The 24,171-nt window shown below is 41.6% G+C and overlaps 1 protein-coding gene across 1 annotated transcript; it reads left to right on the top strand.

Moving 5' to 3' along the window:
• The first annotated feature begins 380 nt into the window (after positions 1 to 380).
• Positions 381 to 24,054, top strand: LOC120562615 (Wilms tumor protein 1-interacting protein). The gene is made up of 9 exons (XM_039806418.1): positions 381 to 480; positions 570 to 2,238; positions 8,984 to 9,085; positions 16,090 to 16,157; positions 17,211 to 17,273; positions 18,585 to 18,715; positions 20,031 to 20,082; positions 21,827 to 21,895; positions 22,585 to 24,054. Exons 2-9 carry the CDS (start codon positions 1,020 to 1,022, stop codon positions 22,720 to 22,722), a joined length of 1,842 nt encoding a protein of 613 aa, XP_039662352.1. The 5' UTR covers positions 381 to 480; positions 570 to 1,019; the 3' UTR covers positions 22,723 to 24,054.
• The last annotated feature ends 117 nt before the right edge of the window (positions 24,055 to 24,171 follow it).

The raw sequence follows: 24,171 nt of genomic DNA, 5'->3' as shown, positions 1-24,171 counted from the left end.
AGTCAAGTGGAGTAAAAAGTACAATATTTCCAAAGTAAAGGAGGCTACCTCAAATTTGTACTTGTGTTTAGTAGGATACTTACTCTAGCTAGTTAAACTTCTTATACTCCCAGCTCAGCCCTTTATTTTATGGAACAGAAGGAAAATGGTAAAGTGTCATGCTGACTCAAAGAGAAGCAACTGAGTCAACTAGCTAACGTTAGCTCCGGACTGGATATTTTTAACATAACAGGATGTAAGGGAGCGGATGAATATCTGCCCCCGGATTCTGCTATGATGAGACAATTTAGACACCGGTGGTTAAATGTAAGCTAACGTTACTGTATGACTGATGATACCGGCACTGATCTCCACTTTTGCTCGTGGCTCAATTTGAGCACTGCACCTTTAAAAACAAACTGTTCCCTGTTTTCAGTCCCAACTGTCGACCGGTGGCCACGTAACTGGTTCAACGGTTATCCCACGGTCTAGTCGTTAACGGTAGGCTACTTTTATCAGGTAACCGTATCGAATTTAACGACCTATTAGCTGTTTTAACAACTTTAAATAGCTAACTTTCTTCTTGACAGAGGTGCGGAGGATAAAGTTTTGAATGAAGGTTCCCCGCTGGGGCTGTAAGCAGGAGGTGGGGGCAGTTCGCGGGGTCGTCCAGGCTATCGGAGCTGTGATCTGCTCACATTTATAACCAGACAGACGGCGGCTTGTTCGGGGCAGAGCAGGGCTGAACAGACGGGCAGTTTCACCGAGGACGACGCGGAGTTTTTAACTTAAGTTCTTGACGCCGGACGATAAAAAAAGAACTGGAAAGTTTGAAATAAGAGAAAAGTTTCATCCTGGGTCTCTGGACCCTCGTCTCCTGTCAAGACTACGAGCGGCTGGACTGTAACGTTAAGCTAATTATTCACTCTGGAAATATCACTCTTTTACAGACTTGGGATTTAGCTAGTTAGGCTTCAGCCTTTAATTACAACTACGTGTTACTTTACTTAATTGAATCTGAGATACAACGTATCTTCATAATGGATAAATACGAAGATTTAGGACTCGAGGCGAGTAAGTTTATCGAGGACTTAAACATGTATGAAGCATCCAGAGATGGTTTATTTCGAACGAGGAGGGACGCAGGAAATAACCCCGACTTTGAAGAGACACGAAGAGTTTTTGCCTCTAAAATGACTAAAATACACATGCAGAAACAGCAAGAGGAGATTGCAAAAAACAACCAGGCCATGAAGATGAATGGTGGCCACAACAGCACATATTACACCAAAGACAGACCGCCCATCAATAGTTACAGGCAGCCGTGTGAAGCGGCAGCGAAGCCCCCGATACTCTCTGGCCCTGTGCCGGGCACCACGGCTGGGAATCAGTACGCACAGTTTGACGGCCAGAAACACCACACAGTTAATCAGTCTGAACTTCCAGTCGGCAGGGCATATGGCTACGGAAACAATTACGATAATAAGGAGCGCTCAGAGCCACATACTCCCCCCAACCCAGGAAACGCGTCTCATAGCGCGCCCACACATGCTCGTCACCCGGTGAGCCAGTCGGCTGCCTGGGCCCCATCCAGAGAGAGCCAGCTTTCCCCAGCTTTGTCTGGGCCTGGGGGCAACAGCACATCTCAGCAGCAGCCCCAGAGCCAGTCTGCACGTCCCACCGCCAACAGTCTTCCACCCCAGCAGAATCAGGCTGTCACCCCGTCTGTAAACCAGAGTCCACCCTCATCTGCTGGGCCAGCCAAGGCCTGGGCTGGAGAGCCCTCTGGCTCAGCCAAACCTGACCTCATCCATGCCCTGCCTCTGAGTGCCTTCACAGCAGGAGCTGAGTTCCACATGCAGCAGCCCTCCACACACTCTGCAACCCATTATGCACCATCTTCTCCTAATTCGAGACACTCTACCAGCCATAATGGTCCTGCGGCAGCGTCCTCGCTCCTACCTGCACCTTTTGAAACAACTCTACCCAAAGCCCAGGTGGCATCAGCTGCCTTGATCCCTGGCAATGTCTCGAGAAGCAGCAGCCAGGGTCAAGGTCAGAGCCAAATACCCATCTGTGGACATGCAGTCAGTGCTGAAGCTGATGTCCTGTGCTCTCCCAAGCCTGTCTATCTACCCTGCGAGTCTCTTCATTCGCAGCCCCCTGAACAGGGGCCTTCAGCAGCTGAAATAAAGTTAGAAGCCCTCACCAATCGGCTGGAAAGAGAGATGGATGCCCAACCAAAGGCTGATTACTTTGGTAAGACAGTTTTGACTATCTAGCATCAACAAGGGGCTTCTGTCAGTTAGGCCACTGCTGTAAAACCCATTGAACTAGAGAACCGTCCACCCACAGTTCAGAACATAAATCCACTTTCATTTCATCACAAATTGAAATTCATTACACATGCACACACTGTCACCTTTTGTTGTCCTTTTTCTATGTTTCCCTTGTGTGTTTGTGTGTTTCTGTAGCTTAATCAGGAGTGCAACCCAGTTGTCTTAAGTCTTTGTTTGGTGGCTTTCTTGATGGACTTTGCTGATAAAGTAGCTGAACTTACCAGGCAGATGCTGGCATCTCTCTTCTTTTCTTCTGTGGAATGCAGACATTATCATTTTATAATTTTTTCTTTTTTTAAATGATTTATTGTCATGCTCTCTTAGCAGCTGAAACAAACCCTTTAGCAGTAAAAGGTGGGGCCAAGTCCAGAAAGTAGTATGTTGACCTCTCATCCCCTCCCAGAGATTTAATGGATTAATATTGAGGCAACATTGATGACTAAATTCATTAGTTGGAGCTCGATCACTTCTGTCATCTCTGTGCTCCATTAACTCTGTGATGTGTTTTAATGTTCCTTCCCATGTTTGTTTGACTGGCATTTATGATGTCATTACTACAGACCTGTGCTTGCACATTTTTTCATGACTTTTTATGAGCATGCTATACATGCTTGTGCAAGTGATGAACACGTGTGCACAGGGACAATGATAATGAATAAGAACACCTTCATTAGGGGTTGCAGTAGGAACAAGAAACCATGGCTCTCTTAAAAAAAATCAAGACAACATATATTTATCTTGAAGATCATTTGTTGATTGTTGAGTTTTCCTAATCTATCTTTGCATTTTTTGAGTTATACATATTTTAAATGTAATATTACCAATACATAAAACAACAGGATCAAAGTAGTTTAAGATAACCATCAATACACAATGTCACTGGCTGAGAAACAGAGGTAGGAAGGGTTGTTGAAGAATGTCCATCATCAGCAGAATACTCTGGTTTCTATTCCTCGTACCACTGCCTGTAGCACTACAGCTGCTCTATCTGGACTGATATCAGGACATTAGTACAACATTTAAAAAACACATGCTTTGCTGTGAGGTCAGCTGACAGGCTGTTGTAGATACAGTGCGTTTGTTGCAGAGAAAGCTGGTGCTCACGTGTTGGCCAGGTGTTTGGAGCCAAGGCCATTCATTAGAAAGCGGGATGTCCCGCTCCGGGAAAGCCAGACAGTGAGAGAAGAAGAGCGTGAGATGGGTGATATCGTGTTCGAAGCCACAGAGTACCCCCTTTACACACACACACACACACACACACACACAGGAATTTCCTGCTGGAATTTGACGATTGTAATTCACAGCCTTCCTCAGCCCCCTGGTGTGCTTATATTGGTGTGTAAGGGAAGATGTTCTGGCATACGTCACTAACACGACAAGGCTTACAAATAGAACACCGACGTGAATATTACGGATGTGTGGGAGACAGGTGGGAGAGCACAGTGTGCTATCAGCAGAAGTGTAGGTTTTAAAGTAATACAGTATGCATTTTTTTTGCACACACATTCCAACTTAGCCCACACACTGTTCCTGTATGGAGTTTTCCACCAGACCATGGCTCATCCTCTGAGTCATGCTTTCATGTCAAAAAAAACTTGTGTAGGCTAGATTTCTTTGACAAAACTTAAGTTTCATCATAGAAGACCTCCATAGTTGTGAATAATATAAGTATATACAGACTTTTTAAGCACTTTTTTTTGTATATTGTCATATTTGTAGATTCCATTAGTGTTTGAAGATTAAAAGAAGGTTAAAACTATGGTTTCTTTGGGCCTGACAGGACTGAATATAATGTGCTTTTAAAAGTCTCTGCCAGTGCCATAGCGGTGTTTAACCAAATCTGTGAGCTGTGTCCATACACAGGGTTGGGATCCATCAGAGTCCCCCACTGTACACCAAGTGCTGATTGGCAAAAACTGCAGCCGGAGGTTCTGGGAAAATTAGTCCAGTGCCAAACGGCTGCACCAGGGGAACACTGAGGAATGTCGGAAGGAAGAGAGCAAGGAATTTTAGAAATGAGGTCTTAAGATGCAAAGGGGAGAGAAGTTTAGAGGTGCCTGCGGTGCAGTTGAATGGATGAGCAGACTAACGGAGAGATTTAGGGACAAGTTTGTGGATGCTTCTTTGTCCTTGGCCACAAGAGCCTGAGAGGATGTGAGATTTATAGACAAGTTTATCCAAGAGGGGGGAAGTGGTGGGGCATCCCAGTGTTCTGCCTCCCCTTTTCCTCTGACTTTCACACACTCAACCACACACGCACACACACATTCAGTTGAGCATTTAGTGTTGTGTTAAGATGGAGGATTAATTTATCCCATCTGGCTGTTGAGTGGAAAGCTTCGTCTTAACTCTTCCCAGGGATTCTTGGCTTGTGCTCTGGCAGGCTTTTGGAGGCTGACTTTTATGTGTGTTTGTGTGTGTGTGAGAATGTGAGGGGTTGATCCTCTAATGCACATCAATGTGTCTGTCTGTCCAGCGGTATCTGACTGAATTTAATATGCTATGGCATGGCTGGGTGTGGTGTCTGTGTGTGTGCGGTGGTAAAAGTTAGTAAAATAGTGCCATAGGTGACACAGCATTCAGCACATTTTAGTGAACGAAAGTGCGATGTACATACATTTGCTACTTTAAAAGTTGCATTTATATCATGTGGTGGATCTTTTATAGGTGGAATTCAGTCAGTCTTTTAGTAAGAAAGGTTATCTTTTATTGCTCAGTCCTGTCAAGTTTTACTTAATAATCGGATTACTTGGGATTATTGGAGAAGTGCTAATACTACTAGTACTGCTACTCTAAGCTACCAGCACAGTACACACCTTCCACCAAAATGAGTCAGTAGTAGTAGCAAGCAAGCAGACAAGTCTAAATAGTCAGCTGAAAGTAACAGATACACATTTTTAAAAACTAGAAGTAAGGGATAAACATTTGATCTTATCTAAAATGGGCGTTGGCGTACATCAAACAAAAAAGCGTGGGAACCACAGCTGTAGGAGACACAACTCCATATATAAAAAATGTTTTACTATATTTTCAGTGAATGAGATATGATGTACATACATTTTGTAAGCTACTTTTAATTTTTTCATGTTGTGGTGTCATAGATGAATCTGGAACCTTGGGGCTAGCTGTAGAAGTGATAATACTCAATAGCTGCTACAATGTGTAGCAAGGGACGCTTTTTCAGTTAGTGGAATATTGTCCAGCAAGCAGCCATCGACTGGGAGTTTTGACAACTGGGAAAGGTGAGGGGGACGAGGAGGGGTGAAGTTTTGGCTGCATGTTTTGCTTCCCCTTCCCCCACTTGAAGCAAGCAGTCAGTCTCTGAATAATCACACTGTTTTGGAATATGGGACTCTGGCCAAAAGCAGATTTGTAGTGACCCAACCGACTAGGAGGTTACTATGAAAACAAGGACTTTTTGGTCCCAAACAGGAAAAGAAAAAAATGAATGGACTTTTACTGCATTTGTGTTTACATGGAGCATACAAATCATACAAATCAGCTATTAAAAAACTAATGAAAAATGTACTTGGTCCAGTGTCCGATCTTGAAAAAAGTCCTGAAAAAGCACTGCATACTGTATTTGTATGTATTTGTACTGGTTTTTTTTTTCCTGAGAATCGTATTCCTCCTGTATTGTTTGTTCTCTGACTTGAATTGTTTGCAGTCAACATTTACAGCTAAAATAACCGAGAACATGAATAACCTTTACTCATTCATTTCAGTAGTTTGAGGGCATGACTACTTTATTGTGTTTTCATGTCAACAAAAAATGCTTACATAAGAGCAACATTCCTCTGCTTTCTAATAATATCCCCTCTATTATCTCTAAATCTTTTTTCCAGCCATTGGGGTCCCTGATGATGTGTCCTCTGTTGTGGCATTAGGAGAGGCTTTAGTTGAATTATATATAACTCCGTTGCACATTGCATTACTGAAAGTCTACGAAGAGAAACATTTGAAAGTTATTAAATGTTACAGTGTGTTTTTGGAAGACGCAGCCGCGTGATGTGTGTTGGATACAGTGAAAACAGAAGTTTCTTTGTCAGTGTTCGAGCTGGGCTCGGCTGGGCTGGGCTGGGCCGGGCCATGCTGTATTGCTGAGCTCTGTCTCCAGGGAGTTTTTCTATAAAAACACACACACAAATAGCCACATGCACACACACATCCCTCACACTAAAAGAGAAGCTCAAGGTCTTGCTTTCACCTACCATCAATGCCATCGCCCCTTCTGGTACTGGAAGGTCATATCATACTGTATCTGATTGATTTAGCAGCTAGCTGCCAACCCATATACTACCAGTAAGCAGTGATAGGGGTTGTCACTTGTCACATTCCATATGTCAGTTTGTCATGTCATGCTATGTCACAAGTGCACGCTCAGAGGGAGAGATAAAGATTGGCAGGGAAGTGGTGCGAAAAAGATAATACAGTTCTCAGGAAAGTAGTGTTGCTTCCTAAGCAGCTCCAGATAAAATATGTCGTAGATTGATCACATGTAAACCCTGCTGTGTTATTCATGAGCAGTCCAAAGTCAAAGCAGAGATTATGTAATACTGCCTGGCATGCTCTCATGTGATTTGCTTTTTTAAAGGCCAGAACTGGTATTCTTCACATAATGCACAGGGTTGTTTTTTTTTTAGGCTTTTATCTTTCTTTCTTTTACAATTTTCTCTGCACATACTTTCAGGGACGTCACTAGGACTGAAAGACATGGGGGGGCTTAGCCCCCAGGGTATTTGTAACTTGCGTTTGCAAAATCTTTGCACTCACATCTTTTGTTACTGTATTAGAGCTACACTTATGTCAAGAAACCAAGATGTTAACAAGTAAAAAGTGACAGACATATTCTTTTCTTCCATTTCTACTCTGTTCCTTCTGTCTTATCCTTTAAGATAAAAAAACAACAACCCTGATGCTAATTTCATGACTTCGAAATGCAAATTGGTCACATGAAACAACATCCAAAATGTCCAAAAACTGACAAACAGAGGCCAGACAGCTAATACGTTGGTAAGTTAAACAAATATGACAAATGGCAGTACAAGAAAAAGAAAGAAATAGGCATCACTGCATACTTTATCATGTAAGCTATTGATATGGATCCTATTTAAAGTGGCTACTGTCTAAATACAATAACCTGATAACCTGAAGGAATAAGAGATTTGGAGTAACGTTTACTGTATGTAGGATTGCTTTCATGATCTTTAGCCTAGCCTTAGGCAACATCTACATATGTATTTTATCACAGCCAATTAATGAAGAAAGTTAAATTGGTTAGAATATAGCTAGCATATATAATAAATATAATGAAATAATTTAGTTTAGGCTATGCATAGTGCCTAGGCCTGCCAACAAATGCTTATTGTTACAAAACAATCCTTAAACCGACCTCAATCACACCGGCTCCCTCAGAATTAACTGCTCTGCCCATCTCCTGCTTCTCTTTCTCTCTGCTGAAATATCTTCCAATATCCATCTCATCTGCTCAATGAATTGAAGGATACAACGGTACAATAGCATTAACAGGGACCTGATGACTTTAGTTTTCAGTGCCAACAACATTCTATGGGGATTGATATTGTTTTAGAATATGCCTACTATAGAGATAGGCTATATTATTGGCAATGGATAAAGAGTTGTGATTAGCTTGCTAAGTTAACCATTTCTTGTATTTCCCTCGTTTACTCTAGCTAGACTTTAGTTTTCCATAGCAAACCAAAATATCCCCTTCCCTTTACCTCAAGAAAACGTAGCTAAAGGTAAGCAGGTAATTAAAAACAACTTACAATTTCACTCTGTATCACACTAGGTGTAATCAATCTTCCTTTCACCCTTAGCGTGTGTGTTTGTGGGGGGAGGTTGCATAGCGAGTTCAGACCAAAGAGTAGCGACGAGACGAGATGAATCCCCCAGTTACTCTGAAATCTGCCAGTTCACACCAATGCAACGAGACGGTGCGGTGCATCTTAATAACACGACGACTCTTTGTACTTCTGTCTAACTTCAGACTTTTTGGCTATTTTTTTGTAGCTGGATATATATCATTTGTATGAATGAGGATAAATCGAATTGTTATTGTTCTTATCCCACGAATTATTATTATTGTTCTTATTATTATTTAGGGGGGGCTTAGGAACATTTTGGGGTAGCTTCAGCCCCCCTAAAATAGGCCTAACTACGTCCCTGCATGCTTTGTAAATCTAGTTGGCTTGGATGAGTGGATGGATTATTATTGAGTAGACTCCAGTGTCTTGATATCAAGCCCCCTTAACTGTGTGTTTAGTTAGGGTAGGAAGGAACATTTAGATTTTTATCAAAGTCTTTATTCTCAGTCTCTGAGCCAAGCCAAATAAGCAAAACGGGATATATTTCCCCTTTCAATGATACACCTAGCTTCTTGACTTTTGTGAAGTGATTTTTTTTTTTCTCTCTCTCTCCATTGTTTTTGTCTGGTTTAATTAAGATTATAGCCTCAACAAATCTTTACTCCCCTTTATCTTGATACAATAAACTAGAGTGTCTTAATTTATATCTCCAATTTAGTATTTCATTCGGTGTGGATTGATGTAGTGTGTCTAGATCCGTTTGTGTGTGTATTGATATTAGAGACAAATGTGTGTCTTCCTGTGACTTTTCTGACTTGGTCATATGCTGTGTTCCAGGAGTCTGTGTTAAGTGCAACAAGGCGGTGTATGGAGCCAGCAAGGCCTGCCAAGCTATGGGTAGCCTCTACCATGACAGCTGCTTCACCTGCAGCGCCTGCAGTAAGTACATACACCGCATACCGTCACTAAGTCTTATGTTCCCATTCAAACACTTTCACCTTCTCTCCTCGGCCGATTCACACGTAAAGCTCATGTCACCGCTCGAGTAATAGGCCCTTTTCTCTTTAATTAAAAGTGGTACCTTCTTCTTCAGTCATTCACTGCCCCGAGCAAAAAACACACAATTATTTAGGGATTACTGTCCTGTGCTGCCGGTGTTTGGTTTCTGGGTGTGCCAGTCACTCCTCCAGCCCACACAAAGTAAGACTTTTTGTCGACCTACAGTAGTTCATCTATCAGTCAATAAAATAACTTTTAGTGTAGTTTAATACTCCAAGCATCCAAGTCTTAAGTAGAGCTTGAAACTGAAATCGCTCACTAATAAAACCACAAATCACGTGTGAGAAAGGCAGGGATTATAAGCATCAGCATACTAGTACTTGCGGCACTTGTAATGAAGCAATAATGGCTTGCAGCACCTTGTACTGGTTAGCTACAGGGCTTATTTGTTTAGCAATACCTTGACAACAACAGACAGAACAATGTATCTGTGTTATGTTATGTTTTTTTTAAGATTATTTTTTGGGCATTTTTAGGCCTTTATTGACAGGACAGCTGAAGAACTGAAAAGGTGAGAGAGAGGGGGGAATGACATGCAGCAAAGGGCCGCAGGTCGGAGTCAAACCCGGGCCCACTGCGTCGAGGAGTAAACCTCTTATGGGCGCTTGCGCTACCAACTGAGCTATCCGGGTGAATAGCTGTTTTTTGGATTTTAGTTACGAGAGGTAGAGGCAGTTTGAACTTTTAAGACAGAATGAATTTAAACAAACATGCATGCGTTGGAACAACTAAACATTACATTATATAGGACAAGTTACAAAAAGGTTTTCCCTGCTTGAAAGTGGTCTGTTGTGTCTGGGTGACCTTGTGTGTCCGTGTAGCATGTTTCAGTGGACCACTCATTCAATGTTGCACTGGCCAGGTTTTTGGTTTTATTTTGTCAGTTAAGACCGTTTACCTGACCAATTAGGTACAGCCAGGTATCAGTCAATGTTCATCACCCTGGCTGCACTGTCTGATATACTGTGTGACCTGTAGCTTGCTGGCTAGACAGACGTGCACTTCCCCAGCTGAAGCATGACCTGGCTCTGTGCTCCAACCAATTAAAAAATCTCTGCTCCAATTATCAGATGGTGGGTATGTGGAGTATGTGCGGCACTGTGGTGACCTCTACTCAGGCCCATTATTCTGGAGCACCTTTGCCCTTGTTGGTTACACCCCCAAATGTATGATTAACATCACTCTGTTTTCTTTTACCCTCCGTCCTGTGTGTTTATACATGTGTGTGAGAGCAAAGAGGAGACAGATTGCTGCTTAGAGTGAAGCTGATGTCTAAAGTGGGGGAGAGAGGAATTTACACACCACATACCTCTCATAGTTTACTCCATGTGAGGGCGTAAGGGTTGTTCTCGCTGTGAGTGGCCCCAAGGAAAAGCATCGCAGCTGGGGAGGAATGCAGGCATAGGGGCCCCCTTAGTAGATCTGGCTCCAAGAGGACACTGATGGCTGTTATGTCAGCTGGGTGCACCAAGATGGGAATACAGTGCGGGACAGGGAGACCATTCAGTCGGAGCACACCACTCACCACATGAAGCCAGCACACAGGGGCACACTGATACATGCATATGTATTCATGCATATGCCCACACAGTAAACGGCATAATGCAGTCAAATATACAGTGCCTGTATATGAAGCCTCCCTTCTCATCTTCCTCCATAGTCGGTATGTCAAGACATCTGTCGTGCTTGTTTAGTTGCATGACAAGTCTTCATGACCGTGAACTCCCTCCCATGCCCTCACTCCACCAGTTCCCCCAAGGTGACTGAGAGGCAGATGAACGTTCCTGATGTCTAGGAGAACTCTGTCTAGGAGGCTGCGTGTCTGGGATTCAGTACTTCGCTGCGGGGGGGGGGGGAGGTGGGGGCTCCCCTCCAGGCTAATCATTGACTGTATACGAGAAGTTAATGCTACAACCCAATTCCAGTAGGAGATTAAGCTCAAATTTGTAATCAGGGGAACTGGTTTACACATTAGCCAACTCAAATAATCTGTGGAAATCAGAAAAGAGGGAAATAGAAGGAAAAAGGAAGCAATTGTCTCTCCTTATATGAGACTCGTAGATAGATTGTAATGGTAAAAAAAAATGGTAGAAATGACTTGACAACTATATGTGCCTTCCTGATGACCACATTAAGTGTCTTTTTTGGATAATTATGTAATACTGAAGTGGCAGCAGTGCAAGGTGTGACTTGAGTTTGTAAGGAACAGTGATACACAGACCCTCTCTCAGATTTGGCTTTCATAGTATCAGCCCCTTAGCCCAGCCAGTCGGCAGGCTTTGGAGAATACAAACAAGGATCTGATTGGTCCTGAAACCACTGGTATGTTAACATCTGGTGGTTAGATTTTCAGGACCTTGACCAAACGTCCCAGGTGCTGTTCACAGTCAGAGAAATGCATTCAGACTACTAAAAAGACTTCTTGTAAATTGTCATTTAAACATACTTAGATCTCTTTAGCAGGGCAGGTGGTGAGGCTGAATCTCAGAGTAAAGAGTCTCCAAATGTTAAATTGGTATAAAAGAGATGTGGCTTTTTTTGCTGAGATGTCTCACTTGAGTAATTTACTCATGGAAAGAATGGGGTTGAGGCCCGATTAGGAAGCCATGGTTAGGGTCATTGTTAATTTCTTATTTTCTGAATGGGATTACATAAGGGAATTCATAGAATGTTTTAATTAGAAAATGGCCTTGTGTTTTGTTCTGTCCCTTAGGTATTTAACATTTTTATGAAAGCGCAATAGTCACAGTTCTTTCTGGTGCTTTTCAAATAGTCAGCCCTGACTCCTGACTTTAATTAAGCTTTTATCTTTCCTTCCCTCTTTGACTCACTGGGAAAAAAGACTGGAATGTGAAGAGGAGGAATGGCCCATTATCTCACTTTCATTCCCTTCATCCTACCCTCCTTCCTTTAGGGACATAGTTCCAAGACTGTCTGTCTGTATTACCCAAGGCCAGCTCCACACCTTGGCCAGATCGAAATGACTCGTCTCTTCTTCCTAAGTTAGTTACTGAGTTAGCCTTGTCCAGAACTTGGTTGCGTAACCATTATTATTCTATTAAAGTAAGATCATGTAATTGTGAATAACATGTGCCATTGCTATAAAAAGATGAATCATGAGGTTTTAGGTGATTTCTTTTTATTTGTTCTTGCCTTTTACGTGTAATTCAGGCTTATTTCAATCTATTGTCTACTGATTTTAGTATAGGGGCATACGGTCTGGCTGAGCTCTTTTTCTCTACTACTAGACTAAGATAGTAATGCTCTTCACATTGTAGGATGATCTATTGGTAGGTTGCTCTTTGTCCTGGGGGTGAAATATTGGATTTTGATTTGATCTGAGATACTTCATTGATCCCCAGGGGGGAAAATACATATTACACACAGGCCCGAAGATCACACGCACAAATAGGACCTATACGTGCACTAATGGTGAGATGTCACCATGGCTGCCAATTAAAGGCACCCAAGCATATGGGGGTTCGTTGCCTTGCTCCAGGGCACCTCAGCAATGCGGGGACTTGAATCTGTGACCCTCTGGTTCCCAAGCCAAGTCCCTACAGACTGAGCTACTGCTGCCCGTCAAATATAATAATGACCTCATTGATAAACCATTTAGGGATAAAAAAGAAAAGAAAACTACAGACAGGTTTGGTTTGGTGGAGTAAATCAAAGTGCTTCTTCACGTGCATAGAAATATCATCATCAGTAATTTGCAACATTGCCCTTGATGGCATAATACTCCAAGCCTCGTGAGACCGTCCTGATCTCACGAGCTCCAGTTTTCCACTCGCAGATCAGTCTGGCATCTTGAGATAGAGAAAATTTGGAGCCGTTCGCCAAACGACCGACCAATCAGCGTTGGTTTTGAGGCGGGTTTAGGTGTTATGCAACGAGAAGCGACTGTTCAGTCTAAACAACATGGCAGCTTCTACGGATGAGATGAGCGTAGCTATCGCGCAAGTTTTATCCGAATTAGAAAGTATTCCTTCATTGAAAGAAGAGCAAAAAACGGCACTGGAGGCTTTTCTCGGAGGAAAAGATGTTTTTGCTCTTCTCCCGACGGGTTTCGGCAAGAGTTTGATCTGATTGGTTGATGTGGCCCGTCTATCACCAACATAGGTGGTGATAGACAGATGGTTTATCCAATCAGCTAACCAGTATTTTCACCCCTTCCCAAAAGTTCTCCAACGGAAAGTTCCCAGATGGATATGCCGAGCAAATGCGAAGCAATCCATCTGGCGGAGTCAGGTTATAATACTCCCACAATAGCTACCACGATATGAAGGTAGTTGGTATCTCCCAGTCCTGCTATCCTGCAATGAAGAGATGTAAAACGCTGTGAAAAGCTTTGGGCTGAAATGCATCCGTTTCCTTCTGCTGCTGTGCTTTTTGTCAGTGCTGACAACTTAATTTGCCAATTGTGGGATTTTCGGGTCGGCACCCATTATACTCTAAAGACATTTGAGTTGAGCCCACCAGTTCTTTTGTTTGAACATTGAAGGGATGTGCCAACATTTTTTTTTCTTAATGCTGACTACTTGTTGTCCATGTTCTCCAGAATTGAATCTAAAGAAATCCCTGTATTTAAAATGTCCTGTACCGGGGTTATGCCTATGACTGCATTTCTTCTCCGTCTTTAGAATAAAACTGTGAAATTCCTAGTGGCTAATTGACTGTGTGAGACTGTCTGGATACAAGCAATCAGATAAACAGAGCATGATATGGAGCATGGGTGATAAAGAAGGCTCCTGTTCACCAAGGTTAACCCCTGCTGTCCCCTCCTTCACCTCCCCACACAGAAAATGCCAGGAATGTTTTCTCTTCGTGTGTGTGTGTGTGTGTGTGTGTGTGTGTGTGTGTGTGTGTGTGTGTGTGTGTGTGTGTGTGTGTGTGTGTGTGTGTGTGTGTGTGTGTGTGTGTGTGTGTGTGTGTGTGTGTGTGTGTGTGTGTGTGTGTGTGTGTGTGTGTGTGTGTGTGGTTATTATAGTTTTGCATTTTTCATTAGTTTTTTATTTGTTTTCAAATTCAGTTTAGTTTTAATTAGTTTTTAAAGCGGGTTTGCTAGTTTAGTTTTTATTTTTTGAAAATGCTTAAGTTTAGTTTTTATTGGTGTTAGTGTTTAGTTTTAGTATTTTTTTGTAATATGGGTTATTTGTCAGGGGCAAGATTCAAAAAAGTATTGTGTAATAATAACTCAACAAAAACATCATACAATTTTAGAAATATGGATTCACAATGTACAGTATTTAACAATAACATTAGTAGGCCTACATAAAATGTACATATGATGAGCACAAATATGTAAACAGTCTACGCAAGACGCCGCAGTAAGTGGAAATGTGTAAGTGAGGGAAAAAACCTAAATAGCCAATGGACTAAAGAAGACATACATCAACAGGTGTTTTTAACTTTGGTTGAGTAAAGTGGCAAACTTTTTGAAGTCCTTCGACTCACACAGTTGTGTAGACATCCCAGTATCAATCCACATATTAACCCACGCTTACTGCCGCTTTTGGCTTTCCTGCATATTTACTAACCAGCAGCTATCGGGTTGCCGGTGAAAGCACTCCTGTAGTGTTCTCTGTCCTGCTGTTGTCTCCGTCATGCTGCCTGGCCCTTGCCCCATACATCCATGTCCTGTACCGGGGTTAGCTTCTGTTTCGGGGAAAGGGGGCTTTGCGTTCTCCTTTACCTTGTTAAGGTAAGCTAGGTTAGCCTCCTTGTGTGCGCTTCTCAAATGTACTTTCAAATTCGTGGGATTTTTGCCTTTTAATAAATCGTCCACATATTTTACCACCTTCCACTGCAAGGCACTTGCTTTTATCTGACGCAGTCATAATCAAATAGGGCTCTGCTGCTTTCTTCCAACTTTCGGTACCACCATGATGCCAGGCGAGGGGCATGGACTATGATGTGTTCAATTTGACATGGAATGTCGGAATTTCTGGGTTCCCGGTTGGAAACTCTATGTCTATGGCATAGACTGTATAAAACAGGTCTATGGTCGTAAATGTCAACTCTGAAAGATATAACGTTATATGCTCTATGAAAGACATTGACAAAGACGAAAACTAAGGACATTTACTCGATTATTTTATTTTAGTTAGTTTTGTAAACAGACATTACAGTTTTAGTTAGTTATCGTTTTTTTGTAATGCCTCGTTTCTTATTTATATTTCAGTTAATGACAATGTTTTTTCCCACCTAGTTTCCTATTTTTGTTAACGGTGGGTGTGTGTGGGTGTGTGTGTGTGTGTGTGTATGTATGTGTGTGTGGCTATAAGAAGCCAGCTCCAGACCATACAACTATTAAAGTACACAGACACCCAGCATGTGGAAAGACACCAGAAAGGAACAAAGAAGAAGAATAGCAGGTCGCTGTAGGTCTTGGCCTGTGGTTGCCATGAAATCCAATAGAGCAGTGTTTAATTTGTTTCACCTGTCTAGTAATTGAATTTAATCAGCATTTTCCCCCACATGTTTGATCCAGATGTGTTCCTTGTTCTAATGCAACCCGCTTTGTGTCCCAGCAATATTATATTAAGACACCAGCACACCAGAGATCCGTTTGTTTGATTTATCCGCCTGGGATTCAGCAGGATATAATGAATATTGCAAGAGGGTCCATTACCTTCGAATGAGTGTAATTAATCACCACGCTCTTTATGCATTAGGGCTGTAACTATTTTCTGAGACTGTTCTCATGGCTTTGCAAGATTTCCCAGAAAGAAATTTTAACATTATCATTGACTTACCTTTTCTCGTCTGCTTAAATCTACTTATTGTACTACAAATAAAATGTTATTTTTTTCCCAGGTGCACGTCCTGCTGTGTAATGCTCAAGTGAAATGATACAAATGTTTCTGTGTCTGTTTCTGCAGGTCGAAGGCTGAGAGGGAAGGCCTTCTACTATGTCGGAGGGAGGGTTTTCTGTGAAGAAGACTTTCTGGTGAGTGGTGAATACACAATCAATACTTAGTACACCTCAACTAAGGTATGTGGTCTTGTGACCTTTGTTGCATTAAGTTGACATAACACAGTACCCTTCTTATACTGAGCTGCATTCACTTTCACCCTGTCCACATATCTATTGTCTTAAGGTGTACACATCTCTACTTTACACACTTAAATGCAACCTATAATCAACCTGTCAGCCTTCAACTTAAATACAAAATATTGGTTCGAGACTTTGACCTTGTGGCCCAGTTTCTCACATCTAATGCAGCCGATTCATATCAGTTTCCTCCCTTGGGTGGGACTGGAAGGAGGTCAGTAACTGGAGAAGCTGCTTTGCTATGGTTTATTGGGTGGAGGGCAGTTGAGGCCATTCACACCAGTGCAGAAAGACTATATGCAAAAATGGAAAACGTTTAGTATGCACAATTTTAGGATGATCATTAAACACAGTTGACACCCTGTTTTTCTAGTCTGTGTGCATGTTGTGTTCTCATAGGAAATCCCAACTCATCCTTGTATTCACACTGTGAGTAGCTCTGTGTGTGTTTACCCCAGGAGTATAAAACCTCATATGATTGCCTTTCCACCAAAAGCTCTTTTAGTTGCTCAATTAAAATCAAAATGTACAGTATAGTGAATTAAATTTGCTCTGGCTCTTCTCCCTCTATGTGCTGTTAATTACGTCTGCTCCTCTGCCAGGCCTGTTAGTGTGGCCTCTCCTCACTGACACTGCTCATACATATTAACACATAATGAGCTGACTGATTCAAATACTGCATCACTTAAATGCCAATCTCAGGAGCCACACCATAATGACTTTTGTCCACTATTCCAGACTCCTAAAGTGCAAATTGTGCTGGCTGTTATGCTTTGAGGGAAAGGAGTGATTTTAAGCAGTTTTAGGGAGGGGTTTTAGGATTATGTCTAGGAGACAATGTGGAGCTGTTTAGTGCTCAGTCTAAAACCGAGAGTCAGAGATTTCAGTTATCCATTAAATCACCAAATTCCAATGACATCACTGTCGTCTTTTCTCTGCCTGTTGAAGTACTCTGGTTTCCAGCAGTCTGCAGACAAGTGCAACGCATGTGGACATCTGATCATGGACATGGTGAGTGTCTGTTACTTCTCTCCAGTCGTGTTGTGTGTTGTGTGTTGTGTGTGTGTGTGTGTGTGTGTGTGTGTGTCTGTGGTGATCTCAGCAATAACGTAAGAGTTACTTCATTTTAAATAAGCTTTCTGTGGGCACATCTGGATAAAGACTCAGGAAGCATTGACTCTGCATGTGCATCTCTCTTGCTCTCTCTCTCACACACACACACACACACACACACACACACACACACACACACACACACACACACACACACACACACACACACACACACACACACACACACACACACAGGCTCCTGGGTAAAATCAGAACAGACACACAACGTCTGTGATCCAGTCAGGAAGTGTTGCAGCATTTGAAAGAGTTTACACGTGTTTTCCATCCAGTAGACAGATGAAGGAGATGTCTTCGTTGTTTTGTGCTGCACATCTAACATGCTGTATATTTTATAGCAGAAATATGTTTGACTTGATCACTGGGACCTATTTTGCCTGTTGTGTATATTGTACACATATTTCTGCATGTAATAGAGATGGTCCGATACATTTTTTGCTTCCCGATACCGATTCCGATACCTGAACTTGCGTATCGGCCGATACAAAGTACCGATCCGATACCAGTGTGTCATATATTTTATTATGTTTTAACAACTGTATACCACTATCCCTGTATGGATGTGATATGATTTCTATCTTTGTTGTCGGTCTGGCTGAGGTTAAACTCTTTGTAAAACATGAACAAACACAGCCACAGAACTTTCTTTTATTATCCAGTTTGACAGTCCGTCATAACGGGAAAACAACATAAACTACTTTAACGTAGATTTTCTTTAGAGCTTTATTTTGTGGTATCGGATCGGTGCCAGTACTTCCTGATACCAATACCAGCGTTTTAGGCAGTATCGGAGCCGATACCGATACCGGACCATCTCTAGCATGTAACATACAACATATCATCTACCTTTGTCTTCAATTTGCCAGAGAAGATATAGTATGTTTATTTGTATATTTATTTAATTGTTAAATTTTTTGTTGTTGCTTTATTTGATAGTTGTGATTCCTTGTTATATATAATCCTGAGTACTCTGGGTGGGCTTATTCTTAGCTTTGTCCTATTCTCAGCTGCTGTTATGACCCAATATACCCACAGGGATCATTAAAAATTCATCTAATCTTAACGCAAGACTTTTTTAAGAACAATAACTATTTTAATATGATTGGATACAAATGAAATATGTAGTAGCAGTAGCAAACTGAATTAGAGTATTGATGTCCTGATATTCTTCACTCATTTCTCTCTTTATAGATCCTGCAGGCCCTCGGGAAGTCGTACCACCCCGGCTGTTTCCGCTGTGTCATCTGTAATGAGAGCCTTGACGGAGTGCCCTTCACTGTGGACACTGAAAATAAGATATACTGTCTTAAAGATTACCACAGGTGAGTGTCACTTGTTACACAGTATTTCAAAGGAAAACAAGCTTGTGAGCTGGATTTATCGGCGTTATATTAGCTTAGCGTGACACTGGAAAAAAATGGGTCGAGCTAAATGACAGCACAGCCCCTTAACATTCCCTCGCTACCGCAGGATAATAATCATACCTTTATTTAATATAGCAACTTTTAGCAAAATTGTTCAAAAAAAGTCCAAAAACAGTAAAAAGAACCAGCAGTAAAACAAACTAAATTACAAACAGACAAGGCCAATAGGATCTGACTGAGAAGGGTCGACTGTGCGTCTCTCTCTGCCACGTGTGGCAGACACATGAGAAGTGTATTCAGGGGTGGGGGTGGGAGGAGAAGAAGAGATCACTGTCCAGTTAGAGGTGTGAAGAGTGGCGTGCGGCCATGGCTCCTCTTGTCCAAACTCAACATGCTCTGTAAGGACAAAAACAGAGTTTATAATATCGGAGTGAAAAATCAAGGTTTTGTCCGTGAAAACATTTGATGTAGAAAGATTAGATTTGTAGAAACTGCAGTTAAAGTTATTAACTGTAGCGCCTGTCGGACTTCCACCTCAACAGCAGCTCTACAGTTGCAGCCTTTCTTCTCCTTGCTGGGAGAACATGTTCAGCACAGTCAGGCACATGGCCCATCACTGTCTGGGAGCTCCCACATGTTCTCTACGCTGATTAAATCAGACAAGCCTTATTGTGTATACAGTATGCGTTTGACTTTTAGCCACTGTCATGCCCATCCACACTGAGAGGCCCTTTGTTATTCCCACAGACATCCAAGTGCCAGCCATGTGTGTGGAAATAATAAATTCATTGGCCTTTTTGTTTTTCTACTCCTTTTTGGATTTTGGGAAATCACGTGTGTGAGGGAAAGCCAGCACATCTGCAAACCTGGCATCTCCTGAGTGGAATCGGGATCTTGAATGTAGTCAGAGCCAGGGCAGGGGAGAAAGAGAGGGAGGCATGACAGGTTTAAAAGGCTGAGAGATGTGGCTGGGTTGGCTTAGTGGGTAGAGCAGGCGCACATATGCTGAGAGGTTTATACCTCAACACAGAGGTCCAGGGTTCAAATCAGACCTGTGATGATTTCCTGCATGTTTCCCCCTTTCTCACCTAGCTGTCCTGTCAAATAAAGGCGGAAAAGCCCACAAAAATAATCTTAAAAAAAAGGTCTGGAGAGAGACATCAAATATGAACTGTAACCTTTATAGTTTTTGGATAGAGTGAATTTGAATTCAGGTAATTAATTAACTGAAGTCAGTTTACTTATGAAAACGTGTTTCTTTATGCTCTCCCAGGGTCCTGGCGCCTAAATGTGCAGCATGTAACCAGCCCATCCTGCCCTCAGAGGTAAGCTAACAGTCACCTTTATTTAGGACTGGGTCATGATTAAACATCATATAAAGTCTCTCTATATTATATTTTGACATAATTCTCATATTACTGTAAGGTTCACAACACATCTAAATCACGTCTAAATCAATAAATTAAACCTTTTCAAAATTTGTCACAGGTGGAGATCCTTTGTTTTGATTGTACAGGATTTTGGTTTCAAACCATTTCTTGAAATTCCCAGAAGGCATTGCTTCATTTTAACTTTTGCAAACAAATATTCAAATAAAAGAAATGCAGGTAGATTTGTTTTATTTCAAACCATGCACGTGTACGTTTTTGAACATCTGATCTGAATAAGTAATTTTGCTACAAAACAATACAGACTAATGTAAAAGTCTGTGACTGTAGAGGGTAACCATGACTGTGATATCGAGAGACTCATATGTGGTATAAATACTGATCAGATAAAGTTTTCATTAGGTGGGAAGGATTTGGACAAATTTGGCTTTCGTTTGGCAAAAGATCTTTATTATTGATGCTTGAAAGGGGGCTGAGAGAAATTACATGGGCCGCTGTTTACAATTAAGTGGCCGCATGGCTGTGACAATCATGCGGCTCTCTGATTGGCCAACCGTGAGGGCCCGCGGCCCCTCTGGCATCTGCCCAAATGCCAGATTACCAGTCCGTCACACTGCATACACATATGTATAATATGTTTTGTTTGATTATGCTCCTGGCAGTGCCGTAGTTTTAGGATGAAGTGCTGTCAAAGCCCCTGAGACAAGTTCCGATGCAGAGGGAGTGTAAAATGAATTTGAGCACGGGGTGGATGATCTGCTTTATACCTTTTTATTACATCTAGAAGTTGTTCACTTTTACTTGTGGACCTTCAACCACCAGGAGCTTCGCAGGTTATACGTAAATTCTTATCTGCTCATGTTTACTCAGTTATATGACCCAACCACAGAACGTAGCTGTGCGATTAGCAGCTAGTTCAATATAGCCATATTTCCCACCAGACTGCAGATCAAGACAATGTGAGGCCAAATATCTCTGGGCTCTGATTTGATGTGTGGTGTCAAGGGGGAGCGGATGGATAGCAGGGAGAAGTACGGTTCACACACAGCCAGGACATGCTGGCAAAAGCAAAGAAATGTCCAAAATTAGAGTTGACTTTGCTGGAATGTCCCCTACCCTCCCCTTTGAGTAAGCAGTGAAGCAGGTATTTAGAGGAGAGGTTGTGTGTGTGTGTGTGTGTGTGTGTGTGTGTGTGTGTGTGTGTGTGTGTGTGTGTGTGTGTGTGTGTGTGTGTGTGTGTGTGTGTGTGTGTGTGTGTGTGTGTGTGTGTGTGTGTGTGTGTGTGTGTGTGTGTGTGTGTGTGTGTGTGTGTGTGTGTGTGTGTGTGTGTGTGTGTGTGTGTGTGTGTGTGTGTGTGTTGTTACCGATGTTCAGGGCATTTCCCTCTCAGGCTGATATTGTAACCAGAGAAAGAAATGACTGAAAAAGAAACACCTCTGGTCTGGAGGACAAAGAGCGCGCACACGCATGCACGCGTATATGCTAGTATGATTCTATAAGTCTTATTTTGCCATTTCTTGTTTTTCAAAAGTATATTAGAATAAAATGCAGGCAGTTCAGCTCTTGGCTTACATCACTTTTTTTTTTTTATCAATCTTTTGAAGTTTTTGTCAGACTGCACAGAATAAGACAGTGGAGTGTCTTCTGGCGAGATTGGCTTCAGTTTTAATTTCTTTTCCAGGGGTCTGATGAAACCATTCGAGTTGTATCCATGGACAAAGACTACCATGTGGAATGCTACCACTGTGAGGTGGGTAAAACAGCAACATCACAATTCTCTGAAGCTTTGCATTGAAAAACCTGCACGTTTAGTGGCTCTGAGCCAGGGACCTGCTGAATGGCTCATTAAGAGAAATCACATGTTAATTACAAGCTTGGTGGTAATGACATACTGCTGAGGAGAGCAGGTATGCAACACCTCATCATCCCTATCTCATCATTTTACTCGAGGGCCTCTTCTTTTTTTTTGCCAAAGCAAAGGCTGATTGACTGCTGCCGTTCTTTCACTCCTTGAAAATCCAAATCAGTGGGCTGTGAGGAGCAGCTCCCTGTTTAAGTAGTTTAACTATTGAGTAGCCATCCTGGTAGTTTTGTTTTTGTTTATCTTTGAAGTTGGTCAGAGGAGCATCTTGACATTAGAATTTTGTCTCTGTAAACACTCCTTTCTTGAAACTGTAGCCCAAAAGGCAGATAAAGGAATCCTTTATTATTTTTTCAGTATGCACAGATTTGAGATTTGCTAAGGAGTTTAAATCTTTTGAAATGAAACCGTTCTAAATGCCGTCTTTGCACACTTCCGAGGTAAATTATTGCCGTCCAATATGTCAGTGCTTGGAAATGAGGTCAGAGCAAAAATCAGACCACTTATCCTCCGTTCTTCCATTTAAGATCACGTGATCTGTCAGTGGCTCACCCTTGTTCCCCCTTTGTGTCGTTCAGGACTGTAAGATGGAGCTGAACGACGAAGAAGGTCACCGCTGCTACCCTCTGAGCGGCCACCTTCTCTGCCACTCGTGCCACCTGAAGCACATGGAGCCTGGCCGCTCCTCTCCCATTGCTGCAGCTGCCTCCTACTAACGCTACAGTGGGTGGAGGGAGACACCTGGTGGATTTGTGGAGGAACTGCCAAAGCGTGCCTGACAGCAGGAGTGGATATGTGCAATTCTTGTTGTAGAGGATTGATTAATGCAATCAGGTCATACTATGGTTTGATGTGTATTTTTATAGGAATGTTAATGAAGTAACAATTATGCCTAAAGAGGTTTTCACCCAATAATAAAGTATTGTAATAAACCAAAGCCCTACTTTGAATACAGTGAAGCATTGCATTATACCCGCTGCATGTGGACATTGCAGAAGTGTTGCCATAGGATTTTTTAAAATGTAAATACCAGTTAAATTGACTTTCTAAACTTTCTCTTTAACTTCACATTCACACTTCAATCCATAAATGATCTATCTAATGGTTCTGCTAGTTCATTAGCTAAGCTTTTGGAAAATAATGGTTCAATCATAGGATACAGTTTCTGTAGTTGGTGTGTATTTACATATGAGAAATATAAAAAAAAAAAAAACATTGGCATTGAGCATTATTTAAGAAGTCATAACATAACAATCATTAGTGATGAGCTTGGACACAGCTCATCACTGATGATGTGACCAAGCCGCATCATCTTCAGACAGATGGTGTTTCTCCAAACTATTACTATTACTTCTTTTTTCAATTTTCACCCAGAGCTACAGAAAGTTTTCATTTTCTTCTCAAGGAGGTTTTTGTTGACCTGCACACAGAGCCATCAGTATGGCTTATTTTCCATATGCAAATTACTGTATGCATTAAATAAAAAAAATAAAAAACTTTTTAGCATGACCATTGCATAGAAAGGTTAAACAATGCCATTATCCCCCGGATTGCTATGCCTGTGTGTGCTTAGGGCCTACCTTTAATGATTTTTCTTGTTTTCTCAAGTGTGAGGAAGAACTCTTCAGACAGCCATTTTTTTTGTCAAACGCAGTCTGTTCTTAGCACTTACAAATAGATTTGTGAGTTTTCTATGCACCCATGAAGAGGTTGGTATTAGGCCTGTAGATGTATGTATTTTGTTATGTTTGCAAACATTGTATATTTAAAAAGGTCTATTATTGTATGTCTATATTCATTTACTTTTGTTTCATTTTGACTTTTGTGCGTAACCCCTTAAATATTAATTTGATTTGCAGTGGGAAGCACAGTTTTGATTGCCTACTTTTGCCATCTAAATGTTATTCATGTATTAAGTTTACTAACTTAATAATTGCTTGTCATTCGAGGGGCTTATTTCATCTGTAGATTAAGATGAAGAGCAAACAAATATGTGCTGTATGAGTGTTGTAAAAATATATATATTTAATAAATGCATTACAATAGGCTAAAGTTTCCATTTTAATTTGGTTCTTTACAGTAGTAGTAGTAGTACAATTTGCCTGATAGCAAACATATTTGCAACTTTCCAAGTACAGTATATGTGCCTCTGCCTCTGTTTCTAA

Source organism: Perca fluviatilis, chromosome 7 (genome assembly GCF_010015445.1).
Source record: "Perca fluviatilis chromosome 7, GENO_Pfluv_1.0, whole genome shotgun sequence".
In the NCBI taxonomy this organism is placed as follows: domain Eukaryota; kingdom Metazoa; phylum Chordata; class Actinopteri; order Perciformes; family Percidae; genus Perca; species Perca fluviatilis.
This window is presented reverse-complemented; position numbering and strand designations above follow the sequence as displayed.

What these genes read in the sequence shown, in the direction of transcription:
- LOC120562615 (XM_039806418.1), top strand. Translation starts at nt 1,020, where the DNA reads ATGGATAAATACGAAGATTTAGGACTCGAGGCGAGTAAGTTTATCGAG. An exon ending in GACATCTGATCATGGACATG is followed by an intron (nt 17,274 to 18,584) that starts GTGAGTGTCTGT and finishes CTCTCTTTATAG; the next exon opens with ATCCTGCAGGCCCTCGGGAA. An exon ending in AGCCCATCCTGCCCTCAGAG is followed by an intron (nt 20,083 to 21,826) that starts GTAAGCTAACAG and finishes TTTCTTTTCCAG; the next exon opens with GGGTCTGATGAAACCATTCG.